The 18,312-nt window shown below is 41.1% G+C and overlaps 1 protein-coding gene across 3 annotated transcripts in view; it reads left to right on the plus strand.

Moving 5' to 3' along the window:
- The window catches only part of PHACTR2 (phosphatase and actin regulator 2), a 101,909-nt gene that overhangs the window by 45,006 nt on the left and 38,591 nt on the right, over positions 1-18,312 (plus strand). For all 3 annotated transcript variants that reach the window (XM_086744138.1, XM_086744137.1, XM_086744139.1), the window contains exon 2: positions 11,760-11,927. In XM_086744138.1, the coding sequence (XP_086600264.1) occupies positions 11,760-11,927 (168 nt within the window). The remainder of the gene's footprint in view (positions 1-11,759; positions 11,928-18,312) is intronic.

Raw genomic sequence — 18,312 nt, forward strand, 5'->3', positions numbered from 1 at the left:
CTTGACCTCCCCGGTGGGGTTCTGAGGCCAGCGGTGTCACAAAAAGAAACTATTTGCTTCAAGTTTGACTTGCACACATTTGAACAAGTGCAATATGCTGTTTCCTGTACTAGAAAAAAAAAAAGGTGTTGAAGTGGTGCCAGTATAAAATAAAATGTCCCTTGTAAAAAAAGGCAGCACAGCGAGCTCCGGGCTGTCCCGTACGGGGGATTTAATTACACGACTGATCAAATTGCTCCTAAGGCTTTTTGTACATAAATGTTCTGTTATTTGTAGATCAAGAGCTCCTTGTTACAGTACTTAAGTGCAAGGAAGCATTGGGATGGGAGCCCCCAAAACCAGGCGTGCTCTTATATATATAAATGTGTTAATTGTGAGAGATTTGGTTAAAGATGGTGATAATAAAGGGAAAAATACATGTGTGATGTTCACACAGAATTGTATTTAGCAGGGGTTGCTGGGTGGTCTGGAATGAGGTGGGGTGAAGAGAAGAGATGTGAACCGACTTCCACAGCTTCCTTCCTGCGGAACAGGAAAATAGCTAGTGGTATTAGCACTTCAGGCGGCCGTTGTGTCAGCGTTGGAGCTGGTGAAGGTGTCAGGGTGTGCTGCTGTGAGGAGCAACTCTCACACCAGCTGCCAGTGCGCTTGGGTGCTGACTTTGTGGCAGAAGTCTTCCATCTCTTCCCAAACTTCTTCCCCATAGCCTCCTGTTCTGTTCCTGCCCTGCCTCCGTGGCCACCACCCAGCTCAGCCTGGTCAACAAAACTATTTGCCTGATCCTCCTGTGTCAGTAGTAGCAACTGACTTGGTTTTAAAAGCCTAGGCAGAAGGTTATTTTTCTTCTGGCTCAGCACAGTGATAAAGTGCAGCCTCACAAATGGCCACTAGCATGGTTGGTGGCTCAGCTGACACTTCTGTCATGGTGGTGTGAAAACACAGGCTGCAATGACCAGGAACTCACTTGTGTGGGCAGCATCTCTGTCAAACCGTAACTGTGCGCTGCCTCTGCTGACAGCAGTGATGGCTTCTGGGGACACATCCAACAAACTGTGGGGAATCACCTCTGTCTTTCCCTGTGCACCGAGGGAACAGCAGCTTGGTCCTTTAGCCATTGCTGCAGAGTAGGCGAGATGTTAGTGGAGTAAAACCCTCTCTTGGGATGGTGTCTGCTTCCAGAAAAACCAGCCAGCTGAGACCTGAAGCAGCCCCAAGCTTGCGTTTGGTTAGATATGGAGGAGAGAGGAGCTGGAAACATCCTGGAGTAACTTTGGTTTTGCTTTGACTGTTTTGCTGGGTTTTTGACTCTGCTCAGATAGCAAGTGGCAAGGGCCATCTGAGAGTATGCTAGTTCACACTTTGAAGGCAAATGAGCTCCTCAAAGGAATCATAGGTAACCATCTAGACCTGCCCTGGGGTTAACAGCCTGGCGGTACAGGGGCTGCTTGTCAAAGTTTGCACTAGACGACAAAGTTTGTGTTCACCTTGCATCTTCCAGTTTCCCTTTCCCCAAATTCCTGTGGACTGTTTCTCATCTTGTCAAGCTCCTGGGAATGCCAGGGATGGGGCCTTGCGGCAGGGCAGTGACATAGTGTACCTGCTGCCTCAGCTCTTGTATTGGGGCGAGACAGCACCAGGAACCTTCCCCTTCCTCAGTAGCTGCCGCTGCTGCTCAGATAGGGCTCTTGGCTAATTTGGGGCAGATGGAGAGTAACTTTGCTGCTAGCTGGAGAAGTGGGAACAGGGCCAAAGGCTTCCCTGTGACATGCTTGGCCCAGTTTTATCTCAACATTGGTATTATAGAAACATAGAATAGTTTGGGTTGAAAGGGACCTTTAAAGGTCATCTACTCCAACCCCCAATCATAGAATATTTTAACATACATATTAGTGCATGCTTATTAATTATTACATAACTATTAATTACTACAAAAATATTTTCTTTAAATTCCTGTTTATTACCACACAGGAGAAGGGCCGTGTACTCGCTTCAGTTTATTTTCACACTTCTAGCCACTATTTGGTGGGAGGTTTTACCACTTGCCTGTAGCTAAAAATATTTGTTGTAAACTTATCATAGTTATTTTTCTCCCCCGTATGAAGGCTATACCGAGAAAAGTCAGTAAGGAAGTATTTCCAGTTCTGCAGTTCTGTTTTCAGATGTGACATTTAAAATATTACAGAATTTTAACAAGATGAGTACGCGCAGCTTACTTTTGGGTGGAATTACAAAATTATCCCTAAAATATTTAAAAACTATAAATAGAAATCTATATTGTTGTACTCCAAGGAGATATATCCCTTAATATTGTGGCACAAGGATCATGAATTTTCAATCCTCAGCTATGTGAAGTAGCTTGATTGCTCTTTTATGTACACCGCTTTTAGTTTTTGTTGGTTTTTTCTGTTCTCCCACATCTCTGTTACTCTGCCGATATTTGTTTTTTACCCCTGTTTTTGTGGAGAAGTTGCTTGGATCCAAAATATGACCTTTGACTTGATGTTTCATATATCTGGAAAATGTAACTGTCTGGAAATTTTCCATTTGCTGCTTTTTGCTCAAGTATTGGTATTGAGAAAAAAAGAAATAAGCAGCCTGCATTAAACCTATGGTCCCTTTCCTTCTTCTCAGAGCCAGCTGTTCAGGTCAGAGAGGAGGTAGCAAGAAGATTTTTGGCCAGTTCACTTTCAAACCTGTAAAACAGGATTGCTGAGCATTCTGTTACTCCTTTCTTAGGAAGCTGAAAGGATGGAAGTCAAACATTTGGTTGAAGAAGAGGAAGTAATGCAGGTGTTCTAATAAGGACTGCGTGATGCCAAAATGTAAATAACTAATTTGTAAACACATGCTTGTGGGCATGTTGCAGGCATAAGATCAGGTCCTTATTTTTATTCACACCTTAAGCAGATCCCTGGTGTGTTTTGACACAAGAAACAGGTGAGAAGAGAGGTGGGGTGATGATAGAGGTGTAACTGCAGTGCTGCATGTACTGTAGCCCCCCCCCGCCCCAGCTCACATGCCAGCACAGGTGTAGAGACAGGAGCTTCCTGCATGAGGAGTATAATTTAGGCTGGGTAGCCCTGACCAGCTGTATTGCCTGTGGTATTTCCAGTGTCTCTACAGAGTGCCCTGCAACCATAACTTTGCTTTTTTTTTCCTGGAGAATGAATTCAATGGGAGTGAAAACTATACTGTGAAGTCACTCTGAAGCTGCACATTACAAGTGTGTTGTCTGCATTTGAGTTGCATTAGTGAGAGACAACTTGGGTTAACAAATGTGATTTTATGATAGCTTGACAAAAGAGCCAGCAGTACTTAAGTTGATGTGGTTATTGTGTTGAAGAAAAAGAAAGAGCAACACTTAACTCCAAAGCAAAGAGGTCCTTTGTGGTTGACTCTGGTGAAGCAGCAAGCACATCTCAAGCCCTGAAGTTAACACTGTTCTATTTACTGTTTCTTACATAAGGTAGTAGAAAGCCAAGGTAAAGTCTCCTCCTTGCTTGCTGAGGTGCAGTGTCTTGCAGGGCGAGGGCTTCCTACGTAAGAGACAGATAGCTAAACACGCTTTTCCAGCCTCTGAGCAACCTAATCCCAGGTGTAGAGGTGGGAGAGTGAGAACTAAAATAAATGCATATGGGAGGCAGCACCGTTGCTTGGAACTCTGCTCGTGTTCCTCTTCTGTACACTGTAAAAGAGGACAGTGTGGCTGGGTGTTCCTTTGAGTCACATGGCTTTTTCTCTGGAATGTGGAGCCCTTGAGCATCTGTGCTATCACTTTTCAGGGGGACCATGGACTCCCCTCCTCCCCATGTAAGTACCTGTGTGGCAGCAGCTGTGCTTTTTGCAGAGCTTGGGCAGGGACTGATCATGGAGGCAGAACAGAGCGTGACTTTTTTGTCTCCAGATGTAACAAAGCTGAATTTTCCACTGCTTGCAGTGTTTGACTTTCTGCAGTGAGGGAATGTTTTGCTTGCGATGAGATGGAAGTTACAGGGGTTCAGTCTCCTGAAGCCCTTTCTGGACTTTTGCACTGCCAGTCCATGTGTGACTCCAGCAACCTGAAAGGTGTGTGTTTATGTATCCTCGTAGAAACTTGGAGGCATTCAGGTAGTTGTATCCATTCCTGCCGTGGTTATCCCAGGAGGATCCCCTCCAGCTGTGGCAAGGCAGCAGCCAGTATCTCTCTGAAGTAGCCGCTACCCAGCTTGTTTAGCTCATCGACAGCAGGAGGTCCAATTAACATTTTGCAATACTGGCAGTTCCATATGGAAACTACCATTCAGCCGCCCACATCTGAACTTCAGCTTTTTCCTTTCATTTAATTAAAACACAATCAAGTCAATTAGCTCATGACAGAGTTTCCCCAAAGTTAAACTCCAGATGTATGGCAAGGCAAAAGCATTCAGATGCCAATTCATTGTGCTGCTTGGAGGTGGATTATAGCTCTCCCATTTGTCAGTTTATCCACCGGGGATTAGTTGCATTTTTTCCTTTCCAAGTAGAAAATAAAAAGGGAGAAAGAAAAAAGACCTGCCTTTCTATCTGGTTCTGGTCAGGAAAAATCGATATACCATTACAGAATGTGAGAGATTTATTGAAAATGACACTGATAGTGTCAGAATAACTTCTGAGTTTTAATGACCATGTCAAACATTTTACCATGCAGTGTCTTGATTTTTTTTTTTCCAGTAAGCTCCAGGAATAAGCAGCTTACCATACTCTATAGCAACTTGATGAGTTATTGTTCTTGTCACTAAATGGGAATAATATGCAGCTGCATAAACACATTGATTTTGTTGGCATGAAAACCATCACTTCCAACTCTGTGCCCTTTGGCAAGACTGTATAGAAAATCATAATACTGTCAGAAGAGGTTTTGAGGTCTCAATAAACCAAAATGACTTTCACAGCACATCCCTGCAGGGCTGCTGGGTGCAGTGAGAGGAAGATAAAAAATAACTGTACTAGCTAACTGGTAGTTAATAAGCATAGAAATCATTCAGACCTAAATCCACATGTAAGGTAGCTTTGAACTGAAGCCATTGCGTCTTCTATTGAGTTTTTAAATTCATTTACAGTTAGGTGTGGCAATGCCCTGAGTCACCTGTATTATAACAGTAAAGTTATCCTCACGCACTTTAAGGGTGATGTAGTGATACCATGGTAATACTGCAAGATACCCAATGCTAGTGAAAGTGTTAGATGCTGGTACTATCTTAGTACCTCGATATCGGAGGAGCACTTGGTTCTGTGCCTTTTCCCCTCTTGGTTGTGTTCCCTGGTGGTGAGGAGGAGGAGAGGCTGGAGGCAGATCATGCCTTCCTCTGGCCACTCTACACCTTGCTTTTCTTGACACAGGTCCAGAGGAGAACTGCAGTGCAGGTGGGGGAGTCTTGGGAGGCAAGTGGGTGGAAGAAGGGGTTGCAACATGAAAGATGCAGCACCAAGAGGGGTGGAGAAAGAAGAGAACTTGCCACTCTGCTGGTGCTGTCTTGTACTTAACAGCTCCAATGTGAGAAAGAATCTCTTAAATATATATCCTGGTGCTCCAGCAAGATTAGGTTGGTTGTGGAAAATGGTGCTGCTGAGCAGCGTAGAGAGACAGAGAAAAAAAAAAAGCTTCTGACTGCTCATTCGGAAGGTTTATTAGCATTGCAATCCTGTAATAGATATTTATTTTTAGTATGAGGAAGATTCAAGTGATGTTGTACATTCTCCTCTAAAGTACAGCAGCTGTTTTTCTTGCAGAAGGCCCTTACGCGTTGCATCACCCATGATGTATAGGAATTCCCACATCTTTGTAAATGAGTTAACTGAACTAACCAAGTACAGCATCACGTTCCTCCTGGTCTGCTCCCTCTTACTCGTGGCTGAATGGCCCCAAAACTGCTTTCTGCAGAGGACCATGGCTCCTGCTCCCAGTTAAAGTGTTCGTCTTTGGAAAGGGAAGGACAGGAGATTTCAACACTGTTCAGGAAGGGTGGGGAACCCAAGTCTTCCACCTGCCTTGTGAATGCTTTGGGTGAAAACATGCTTATTTTGTGGACTTACCCAGGTTCGGGCAGGTGGTGTGTGCCAGGCTGTATGGCACTGTCGTGTTCATTGCTGGAGTGTCCTGGTATCCTGGCTGCAGCTGTGAAGCTGGTTTACGCTACCTGCCCAGCCCAGTCACCAGCTCCTGCCCCATGTCACAGCCCGCTCCTCACCCAGCCCTGGCACTTCAAGTGTTTGTGGGATTGTGCTGAAGACTTGTTCACTGAAGTGGCCCAGATTAAAAATAACCTTTTAAAAAAGGAAAGAGGGTGGAAAGGGGGAGGCATTTTTAGTTGGGATCATTCAAAGATCTACTTGTGATTAAGCCCAATGAACAGTTGTATTTTTACAGCTGAAGGGATAGCATATTTTTTTTTTAGGGTCTGGAATGAACAGATGGAAGTGCAGAGAAGAAACTTCCCAGGCTGACTTCATCACCAAAGGCACTCTGCTGTGAAACTCTAGTCAGGGATGCTGTTTTATGTACAGAGAAGTGGAGATTTCAGGTAGTTTTAATGTAATGAATTACAGCATCTGTACATTTCAGAGTCAGGGAGCATCTGAGTTTCTCAGGCTGCCAATAGCACAACTTTTGACATAGGCACTTAAATTCTGCCTTGTTTCTTTTCTTGGGTTATCACCCTAAGTGCTTTTTACTCTGGGATCTCAGTAATCTTTGTGACAAGAATAAACAAATTAAACTTCATTTATTAGCGTTGATTCCAGTGTACTTGCTGTCAGCTTGGAGTCTTTGTAAGACTAAATTAAAATGATTAATGTTTTTCATATCATGCGTTGTTGTTGGCCACACAACACAGAACTCTGTTTAAAACACCGTTCAGATAAGAATTATTAAACGGCAATTTTATAAGGCATTCCCTACTAGAATGCAACAAAGTCTGTCTAATAAACCCTTTCTCATTGGGACTAAATTTGAATATAGACTAATGTGAGAAAGAATCTTAAATCTATTTAGATTCAGTAAAGGATTGTTCTACAGAAAAATCTTTTGGGTACACTCCTGCTGTAGCTAGCTGCTTAATTACTCAGGTTTAACCTTTTTTTAGATCATCAGTGACTCAAATTACTAGTAGTAAAATACAAGCAAGGAATTTTGATCTGTTAACTGTGAAAATATGATTCTACTAGAAAAAGAATAGCATAAGGACATAATCGTGTGGGGTTTTTTTCCCATATATCTTGTATTACTCCTAGTGTTCAGTCATGAGGTTAGGTTCTTCTATTGGCTTTCCACTTTCACTGCCAAGAGTAAAAATATGCAGCAGTAAAAACACAGAACAACTTATGGCATAAATGTAACCCCCTTTTTCTGATAATGACTTTTCTTTGTCAAAGCTTTTAAAAAATGGAGTTACTGCATTCCAGATTGAAAAGCCTGGAACCAGCAGAATCATAGCTATTTACTTCAGAGGAATTTATGTTAGACTTGCTTGAAATGATCTGATGGGATAGTTTTTTGTTGCATTTTGCTTTTGTGAAGTTAGTTGCGAGTTCTTACCTGAAGAAGGCGTTAGCGTGTGTCAGTGCTGACATGAACATCTCAGTACTGAATGATACCATGCCCTGGGAAAACTGATAAATTCGCATGCCTGCTTCAGCCACACAACATCTCAGGAGATCATTCGCAGCAGAAAAGTGTCTCCTAGGCAGCTACAGAGATCAGCATTGCTTATTGCAGGTACCCTTCCTAGGGTAAGACGTGTTCAGGCATTTCCATCTTTGTGTTTTTATAGGAAAGTTGGGGTCGTCCATAAACTGATCTAATGTTTGGCTGCCCTCAAGCTCATGGAGAGGCTGTCCTTTTTGTACCCTTCATCTAGCTCATGGCCTGTGCCAGCATGATTTGGCTTTGCAGTGTCTCTGTTAGCGCTGTGTTGGTCTTTTACAGCAAGAATTTCCCCTTTGCATGACATCAGCGTGCATGTTTTATATGCTTAACATCTTACCCTTCTGTACATTTTTTCTTTCAGATGTAAAATCTACACCTAGGGCAAAGAATTGGAATATAACAACATAAACTATGCACGTAGTATGGTCAGAAGTCCTAATGTCAAACTTGATAATTATGTTTATTGAAGGCAGTGAAGTGACTCACTGGCTTTTTGAAGATGGTGGGAGATGGCAGGACTTCAAGACACTGTACAAATAAAAGAATAGCACGAGTAACCAAACTCCTGTAACCTTGTAAAGCTAAGATGTTTCCTTTCATCTCAGTGAACGTGTATAACATTTAGAATGATTAATAGAAGGTACATAAGCTCTCTGAGGTGAAAAATACACTGCTTCATTCTTAAATAGTACATGACCTATAAAGCAAACAGTGTAAATCTTAAACATCCATTTCCTGCTGAGTCTTTCAAAGATGAACAGTAATAGCTTTTGAAAAGATATTTCCGTAAATGCTCTGGAACGTCATTGCTGAAATTGTTGGGGTTTTTTATAGGCAGTTTATTAATTGGTAAAATGTGCTACCGTATGATTACTCTTGAATATAAATAAGTCCTTTTTCCTAGAAATGTTACTGTATCTTAAATTATTTCTGAAATTAATGTATGATGTTTCGCCATGCTTATTCCTCCTTTCGCATACATATTTGGGTCCTTTTTTCAAATGAAGGAACTGGTACAAGGTCAATGGTTTGCTAAATTCCCAATTATGAGCCCTTGTTGAACTCATTTGATAAATCAACTCCTCATCTTTTATTGTCGGAAGGAGTTAATGTTGAATCCTTTTTTCAAAAGTTGCAGTCTTCCTGAACAGAATTATTCACCACTAAGTGGATCCCTTTTTTCATATGTTAGCTCATTTGAAGCAGACAGATTTCTTTAGCTAGGATGAGCATCATTATTTGAGAGTTAAATATATTCAGCAGAGGGCAAAGCAGGGACTGATACAAATCTGTATTTCTCTGTGGGGAGCCATTGGAGCCATAATCATCCTCTATTCCTGCTGGTAGGCACTGGAGGAGAAAATTTAGATGAGGCTTTTGTGAAAGTGGTTGCCTGCAGTAGACTGGACTCCATGATCCAGGAGGATTTGAAAAGATCTACATTTATAAAGATGATGCCATCTGTCAGCAGAGTGCAGGCTCTTCACATCAATAACCCAGCCTTTCTGAGCCGGTGGAGACAAGAACATGGGTTTTGTCTCACTGCCTCCAAGGAGTAGGTAGCCTTTCCCTCTAATGAGATGATGGACAACCTCTGCCAGTGAAGGAATGTTTGGATCCTGTCCCAGGACAAAACTCTTCAGCCACCAGATCTTGGTCTCTTTTCTTCAGCACTTCACTTGTGATTCTTTGGATTTACTAGCACGGATTTCACAGAGCAACCATGTCTTTCTACATCCCTTAGCACCATGGGAATCCGAATTGGGAGGGACCTCAGGAGGTCACTCAGTCCAGTCTCTCTCTCAGAGCAGGACTGTTACTGACAGTAGGTGAGGTCAGCCCTGGCTTTCCTGGCTGAGCCTCCAAAACCTCCCAAGACCTGCTCCAGTGTCGTGCTACCCACCTTCCTGGAAGTGTTTTCCTTACGTCTAAGCTGACTCTCCTGGGCTGCAGGCTGTGGCCCTTGCCCCTTCTTATGTCAGCTAGAATTGCCAAGATAAATTTAGCTCTCTAATCTTTGTAACTACCTTCCAAGTAAATGTACTTCTTTCTTAGATCCACAGTTTCCAGTGGAGGCTTCTATATTCCATAGGGGACTGTACAACGTAGGTGGTGACTGTAAGCCTAGACAAATGTGCAATCCCTATAATTCCACATGAGGTCCACAGGGGTCCTTCTGCTGTCCCATGCCTCTCTTTCTACAGAGCTGCTTGCTGCCTTTGCTGATGGTCTCATCCCCACTCTCACTTGGCTTCTCAGGGTCTGTAGGGCGGTGGCTGCGTTGTTTTAAGGGAGTCTCGGCTTAAATGTCCCTAAAGGCTGCCCTGTTATGTTCTGTAGGATGCACAAGTGAGGAAGCTGGGGTTTTGTACTTGTGCCGAGGGGTAGACTTATCCGGGTCCTTACCAGAATCTTGCCTTTCTACAGTTAAAGTCCATTTGTCTGCCTTTCTTCTGTCTTCTCTCCATGTAGACCAGAAAGTACCCAAGCAAAGCACTTAAGTAAAAGCTTTAATTTCCAGTGCATCTGAATAACAGTAATTTATCCTGGAGAAGTTTTCCATCTGTCTGACAGTACAGAATTTATTACATTTTATGGCATAACTCAGATTTATTGATTTAAATGCTGTCATTTTCTTACAGATTTATCTCTGGTTTTAACTTCGTAGACTTCAATGAAGTTATACAATGGATTTTTTTTTCACAATGCTTTATTTCAAAACATTGGAAATAAAGTTTCTTGGATGCTGATTGCATTACATCAGCTTTCTCACAGAAAAGGTTTTTTTTTTTTTTTTAAGCATTCTGGATCGATCTAAAGTGTAGGACATGTATAGGACTCATTAAATGCCATTTGTCTGAGAAACAGAATAATAAGATTGCACCATGATGTTATGTGTCTGAATATGTATCTTTTTAGCAGCTAGGACACGGGCCCAGGGTTCAAGAAGCCATTTGGCAAACATAAAATTAAGCACTTAACAACTCTGTGCTTCATATTTTCCATCTGTAAAATGGGGACAGTGATATTTCCTTCTTTGAATAGCACTTTCTGATTTAATGATCTATTATTACTGTTGACAGTGGTATTAACTCTGTTCCAAATTGGTTATAATTAGAATGTTTAGATGAATGAAAGCAATTATAGAGCCCTTATGCTGCAAACATTTAAGCCCGTGATTAATTTTATGTACGTATGTAATCGCAGTTATTTCAGTGAAGCTGCTCACGTGAATAAAATTAAACACATTTGAAGTGTTTGCAGGGCAGCAAGTGGAAGGCTTTAAGAAACTTCAGTTCTTAAGTAGAAATAGGTAATAGTAGACTTACAAGTGAAATTTCTGGGAAATTTATTTTAACTGTATGCTGTGGCATATTGTGGAGTGAGTCTTAATTTTGTTCACAAAACTCGATGTTACAGCCACCAATGATAAATACTGGCTTTCGTATCACTCAGTATGGTTTTGCAGAAAAGTAATCCTTCATTAAATTTTGGCTACAGCCCAGAAGCTTATTGTTAAATACGTTTTGTTAATAAGCCTGACTCATGGCAGGCTGAGCTGTGAATGACTGATGAGCAGGGATGTCAAACGGACTTATTTCCGTGCCGCTGCCAGAACGGTTATCTTCAGAGCTTGTTTAAGAAAGGATTTGTTTTACTTAAAAGAAATAGTTTATGTATTTACATTGTAGGGGTTTTGCTTTCTATATGATGACAGCTAGTTATTCGGCTTTACAAAGATAGGGAAAAAGTCACCCAAATATGTGTTGAAAGAAATTCTTCAGTAGCGATGAAGAACTGCAGAAGCATGCAGATGTGCCACATGTGCGTTGGGAGCAAGTTCTGTCCTGTTGCTGCTGAGGTGCTGGGCAGCAGTGAAGCCCAGGGCTGACTCAGGTCGGGACTGGCTTGTGTCCCTATGCTGGCTTGTGTGGGGACTGCAGGCCACAGCCAAATGCCCCCTGGCTGCCTCCTGGAACAGAAAACCCATGGACTCACACACAGCCTATTGCGATTTGACAGTGGGGGAGTTTAGCTGTCAGGTACCATTTTGCTTTCCATCCTTCAGTTACCTTTACTTTTCTTGTTTGTACAGTTGATGGTTTGGATAAGGCTTCAATTGCTAACTCGGATGGACCAGCCCCAGGATCCCAGACTCCTCCCTTCAAGAGGAAGGGCAAACTCTCCACCATTGGCAAAATCTTTAAACCTTGGAAATGGCGGAAGAAGAAGACTAGTGACAAATTCAGAGAAACGTCAGCAGGTATGTCTGTGACCCTTTGGTGGCAAATAGTAGAAAACACTGTGATGCCTTTGCAAGGTAATATTTGAAAAGCTCTTGGAGCTTGTTAGATGGCAAGGATTATTTAGGCACAGTATTTGACAATACAGAAAAACAGTTTGATCCAGTTTGAAAACAGTTAGGAAAAACCAAACCCTGTTCAGCTTCTGTCCTGAAGTTATCACAAAAAATACACAGTTTATTTGTTTACTGTGCATTATATATGATATGCTTTTGATGTTGACAATACTTTTTTTTTTAAACTAAGAAATATTAGAAATATTCTCAAATATGTTCGAAATGCCTCTCTGTCCTCCTAGTAGTCAGTGACTTGGATTATGAAACAAATTTTACCTTCATGGGGACAGAAGTTTGGTCTGTTCAGAGGGGAGAAGCAGACATGGCTGTGCCCAGCAGAAGAATGAGGATCAACTTTATGACCACTGCCTGCATACAGGCTGCTCTGCCCCTTCACTCTCCCATTGGCAAGACTTGAAGAATGGTCTGAAATAAAATGCTGTGATTTAATTATTTTTCTTCTGAAAAGAGGAATATTGAGGGCTGGGATTCCGTTAGCTAAATACAGTTGCTTGGTGCCATCTTAAGATGCTCTGGGTGTCCTGGCTGCTCTCCCAGAAGGTTCTGCACCATGTTTGCCCACTCTGTGCAGACATCTCCAAATCCCTGGGGCATTTCAGGTGGCTGTAGACACCCAGATTTAGGAAACTGAATGCCACCCTCCATATATGTGTGTGTGTGTCTGTGTGTCACAGCTCTGGCTAAGCTTTCTCCAGAAAAATCCCAAACTTCTGATTTGGGATTCAGATGTTTGATGCTGTGCTTTTCTAAACTTGAGCCTAATCAGAGTCCAGGGAGCATCGATGAGCTCTTCAGATTCATTACTACAGTGCAAGCCCTCTGACACTATCTTCCATGGCTCTAGGCAATAAAACCAATACTAGTCACCTACAGTGTCCTGAGTAGGCTCTCCTGAACTCTTAGGAGTACACTGCATTTTTTTTTTTACAAATCAGTATCTGGTAAATTCATGTTAAATACAGTATTTCTTATGCTGTACTATCTTTCTTTAGAGGGTCTCAGTCCACTCTTACAAGCATGACACATCAATTCTTATAATACCAAGGCAAAGCATGTGTTTGTGTTTCTTTTTACAAAAGGAGGAAATTGAGCACAAAGAAATTAAGGTCAGCATTTTCAAAAGTTCCTCCTTAGTTACTTAATTTGCCTGTCTTGTTTATGATGATGTGGTCCCTCCAGTCCTTTCAGGGGTGTGGAGAACCCACAATTCCCATTGGCACTTACTTCAGATGGAGTTAAGGACAATTTATCTCAAGGTGAGCACCTGAAAAATGAAGATGCCTAACTGTAGGTGTAATGGACAGAAAACTTTAATTTCATAATTGTAATGAAAATCAGGCTTTAAAATCTTGAAGCACGCTGAAGCAGAGAGGAAAACAGAGCCACTCTTTTGGATGACTTCTTAGAATTTAGACACTCTGATTTTTAAATTTCAGATGTGATTTTGCAGCACTGCCTTTCAGGTCTGTAAATATTCTAATGCTCTGAATTTCATAAACTATGGTATTTTAGTACCTATATAGTTTGTGAAGAGTAAATATACAAAATTCAATGGTGAACAAAACATAAGATTTATACAGAAGGTTTGTGAAATGTTGATATTTTTTCATTATTCAGTAGATTGATATTTTTTTTTTCCCCGATGAGTATATATACTCTATTTTTAATGGAGTTCTGCCGATCAATCCTGCTACACAGTAAAATTTTATTTATTTGGGTGGAATTATACAAACATAGTGTTAGGGAATTAATTTCAGATTTTCAAAACTTTTTTTATTGTTTTGTACATTCAGTGTATCAGCTTTTAGTAGAATGTCCCAGTTTACATACATTTTGCCAACCATGACAATGGTTGGTGCTTTTTTCCCCTTAAAATTACTCTGAGTTTTGTAATATCTGAAAATATTGAAAATATTTTGTATTCTGTAATATCTGAAAATTTGGGTGCTGGCCCCAGCTGCATCGTGAGCAAGCTGTAGCTTTTCAGTGCAAATCAGATTAGCTTGCAGTCAAAGCATATCTTTACGTGCTTGAGGACTATTTTAGTGTCGGGATGCTCCAGAGCTATAGGGAGATACTAATTTGCTTTTAAACTCTGTGTATGTAAGGTATGGAATCACTTACTTTTGTGTATGTGTTTCCTGTGAGGCTGGAATTTGAAATGGAAACTGGTTTGGATTGCATTCATCCTGCCTCAGATGGTAGTTTCGGAGGGGATGGGGAGATTTAAAAATAGTTATCCCTGTGTTTCTTGAGGAAACAGACCCAGGACCAACAAGAGACTGAGAAGATGCATTTACTTGGCAAGTTGCCCTTTGCTGCATACAGAAGAAACTTGCTTATCTAACTAGAGGAAGAAATGGGAAAACATCCATGCAAAAGAAAAATCTTACAGGAAATCCTCTCCTTCAGGCTGCTTGATCAGAGTTGTGTTTACATTACAGAACAGGGTACGTGTATACGTGAGTGTGCGTGCATCTTACCTGCAGGAAGCCCATTTCCTGGCCTGAGACCATGGGACAGTACGACAATTGTCACATTTATTGCCTGTTCTCTTAACAGGGCTACAACTTGATAAACATATATGCAGCTGAAGAATGAGTTTCTTCTAAGACAGAATGTGGGCTATTGGAAAGAGCTTTTATTGCTTTACCTGAGTTTTCAGTAGGCTTTTGAAATAGATTCTTGCTACAGCCTTGCCAGGGCATCTACCATGCAGTACTGTCACAAAGTCTTACATGACTCTGTTATACTAACAACTGAAAGATGTTCATAAACATCAAATACCACAAACTTAAAAAAAAAATGGAGGACTAGATGTGGAAGTATTTGTGCTGATGTGGGAATGATGGTTGGAATTTTTTCCTTCAGCAACATATTTTCCATGCTGTATCTCAGAAAATCTGTCATCTGGGCACTAGTTGTATACTTTCTGCCTAGAGGGCTTTCAAAATTAAGTAAAAACAAGCAGAAAATGGCATCATCTCAGGGGTTTCTCCTCTCAGCAGTGTTTTGCTGAGAATGAAGAGAAGGCAGCAGTTTGTATCTTGGCACGAAACAGATGCTACTTCAAAGCTCCAGTGCAAAAGTGTATGCAGGCAGGGAGTAGAAGGCAATTTTAGCTCTTTCTAGGTCAGAGAAAAATTAAAAGTCGGAATTCTCTCAAGCTTCCCTTGGAAGAGCAAAACTAAAGACTGGAGAATATCTGGAGTCTCACAGCACTCTGAGTCAGAGAATGGCTTTTAAGGACGCCTGAGGTTTGTAGCTGCTGCATATCACTAAGCAGTCTCTTTTGAGGGGATAGGGAAGGAGGGATGGAAACTGCTTTTTGAGGTAAACCATTATTATTAGTGTTACTATTATTTTTATTGACCTAAAAATATAAATGTCTGTGGTATCCCTTGGATGGATAAAATTTACTCAAGTGAATGAGGGCTGCATACAGTGTGATAAATTCACACGCTTGCTGACAGTTACACCTGAAGTCAGGGCAAGCTTTGCTTTTGACTGGAGTAGGGGAAGGATTTTGACATAGAATTTTTTGAGTCTGTTGGAGTGTGATGTCTGAGAGTGGAGCTCACCTCACCTCAGCCTTCCTCGGCAGATGAGGACCAATAACCAATTACACTCACAGTCAGGACTGACTTGTTTGCGTAATCTTTCTCAATATGTACATGTATACAGATGGAGAAATTGTTGTTTCTGTTTTATTATTGCTTAATGTTATAAACAATATGTTGATGTTAATGCTGAAATGTTATGTATGTTCACACGTGTGTATGCGTGTCTATATATCATATGTATCACAGACACATATTCACAGATTCACACACATTATTATATATACATATCTGATAGAAAAGATTTGTAGTAATAGGATCAGCTGGTCACTCAGCTTAAGGATGTCCACATGGTGGTACAGCTAACAGCATTTATCATACATTTGTTCTACCATAGTACTAGTCATCTGCTCCCGAGTGAGGAACAGATGATAACTTGTAAGATCAGAGATTGCAAAAACTATGCTCAGCAGGAAAGACAAAGATGTGCTTATGGGAGAAGCACATGGGTAGCATACTGTGGTGAGTTCTACCAGAAGAAGAAGGAAGAGAAGAGAGGTAGGTCTGGAAAGCAAAGATAAGAAGTTTAAACTTCTTCAAGTGAAGGAGAAAGACCCAGATGATGGAAGTCATGGCAGATGTGGTGAGAGGAGAGAGCATGCCAAACGGGACAATAGTGGAAGCACCAAGCTATAGTCCTCGCCCTGTGCTGAGCTCAGGAGTCTGAACTATTTCTAGGGTGACAAATAGTGGTACCCACCCCAAGTGATTCAGGTAGACAGCTGTTTCTACAGTTGTCTATGCCATTAGCTCAGCAGCAGTGGCCAATGCTTATAGCTTCACTTCTGTTGATTAGATATTTTGAACCATGAGTAGGCAATTCAACTAGAATTCCTATGCTGTGAGTTCGGTTTTATGTTTGTTTATTTATCACAATTTTAATGTGTGAAATTACAGCTGAAAAGGTACCTCAAATTAAGCACTTCATAAATGTCAGCATGTTTGATAATATGACTTAATCTTTATATGCCATAAGCTGCCTATCTATACAGACACGATAACACCTTTTGCATATCTCACGTGAGCGTCAAGGAGAAAAAGACGTTGTCTTGACTTCACTCAGTTGCTGGGGTGACATTTGGGAAAACTGAGAATTTTCGGTTCAAACTAAGGTTTAGATTGTTGTCCAGATGAGGTCTGAACCTCAGGTTGAAAGGTAAGGTTAAAAATTTAGGCAAAGAAATGGCTCACTGAACACAGTGCAGTCTATCCTAAACAAGGCAGGAATGGCAAAGGTATATATAACAAACAAAAGCTGCACCATCTGCACACCCATCATCAACCTTTGTTCAAACATTTCCTGACTTCTGAATGTTTGACTTTGTAACTCTCTTATTTTAAGAGAGTTTACTGAAACATAACAGTAGTCAAATGTGATTAGCTCAACTGAGTAGTTTGAGACACTTGAAGCTCAGTGCAATTGGGCTGTGAGAATCAAAATACTTGACTGTGTGAGTGTGAAATGTGTTGTATAGGCCAAAGTATGTAATAAGCAACAAATTATGAGTCCACCCTGGCTAAATAGCACCCAGGTAGACAGGCTACTCATTCCTCATATACAAGGGGACATATTTTGGGTCACTTAGATTTAAATTAGAATTCTGCCCTTTTCTTTGTAGGAATTAAAATTATGATGCTCATAGTGAATGCTAGCATGACTTCTAATGGTCTTTCCATGGGCCAAATAATATTTTAAATTATCTTTTCAAGCTGAATTAACTGAGCTTAATCAGTTTAAATAAAACCACCACTAATGGGTAGCATTTTCGATGATGATGGATTGGGCCTTAAGCTTCTTATCTGTTCGTAAATTTTCTAATCTGTGAAATGGAGATAGTTATGTCTAAGAGATGTTATGAAACCTATGTAATGTTAATAAAATGCTTTGAGGTCTTCCAGTAAAAGTGTAAGGAGTTAATGTCTTTTAATGCCAATTGACGTTTTCCATGATAATTAATTCAATACTGTTGTTAATTCAGAGTTGTAGAACTGAAAAAATATATTATCCCGAAAACTAGAGAGAGACATTGGGGGATCTGGTTCAATGTTCTTGAACTTGATGGAAAGAGCATCATTGTTTTCAAGTGATATTGGATTAAGTCCCACAAGTAAATGTATGAGAGATCATCTAATTTTACTGATGCAAAAAAGAAGCAGAGAGGAAAAATAGTAGGAAGTAAATTATACTGAAATAATAATAAGAGAATATATTTGTTTGCTTACATGAAAAACCTCTTTGCAAGAAGAGAGGGCATGCTTCTGTGCTTTGTTTGCCATGCCAATAACATGTGTGACACACAGCTGCATGTACATAAAAAAGTAATGGGGAGAAATTGGAAGAGCTCCCGCATAATTTAGGATCAGGACCTGAGGCAGTTTAGCCTGGTCGGGGTTCAGGCTACCACACTCTCCCCAAGGAGGCTGGCTTACGTAGAGAGTCTGCAGCTGTGCTCTTGTGCTCATATTGTCAAATGTGATTTGAATGCTGTGAAGGTTTGACCTTTAACAGACAGATCCCACAAATTACCTGAGTATATAAGCACAGACCTAGTGCCAACTTCTGTGTTCTTGTGCCAGTACTGTTTGCAGTCACGAGCTGTTGATCTCACAGGCATGGGTAGCTTGAGATGGGCCGGTCAGAATGGTCA

Source organism: Chlamydotis macqueenii, chromosome 3, assembly GCF_036417535.1.
Source record: "Chlamydotis macqueenii isolate bChlMac1 chromosome 3, bChlMac1.mat, whole genome shotgun sequence".
Taxonomy (NCBI): Eukaryota; Metazoa; Chordata; class Aves; order Otidiformes; family Otididae; genus Chlamydotis; species Chlamydotis macqueenii.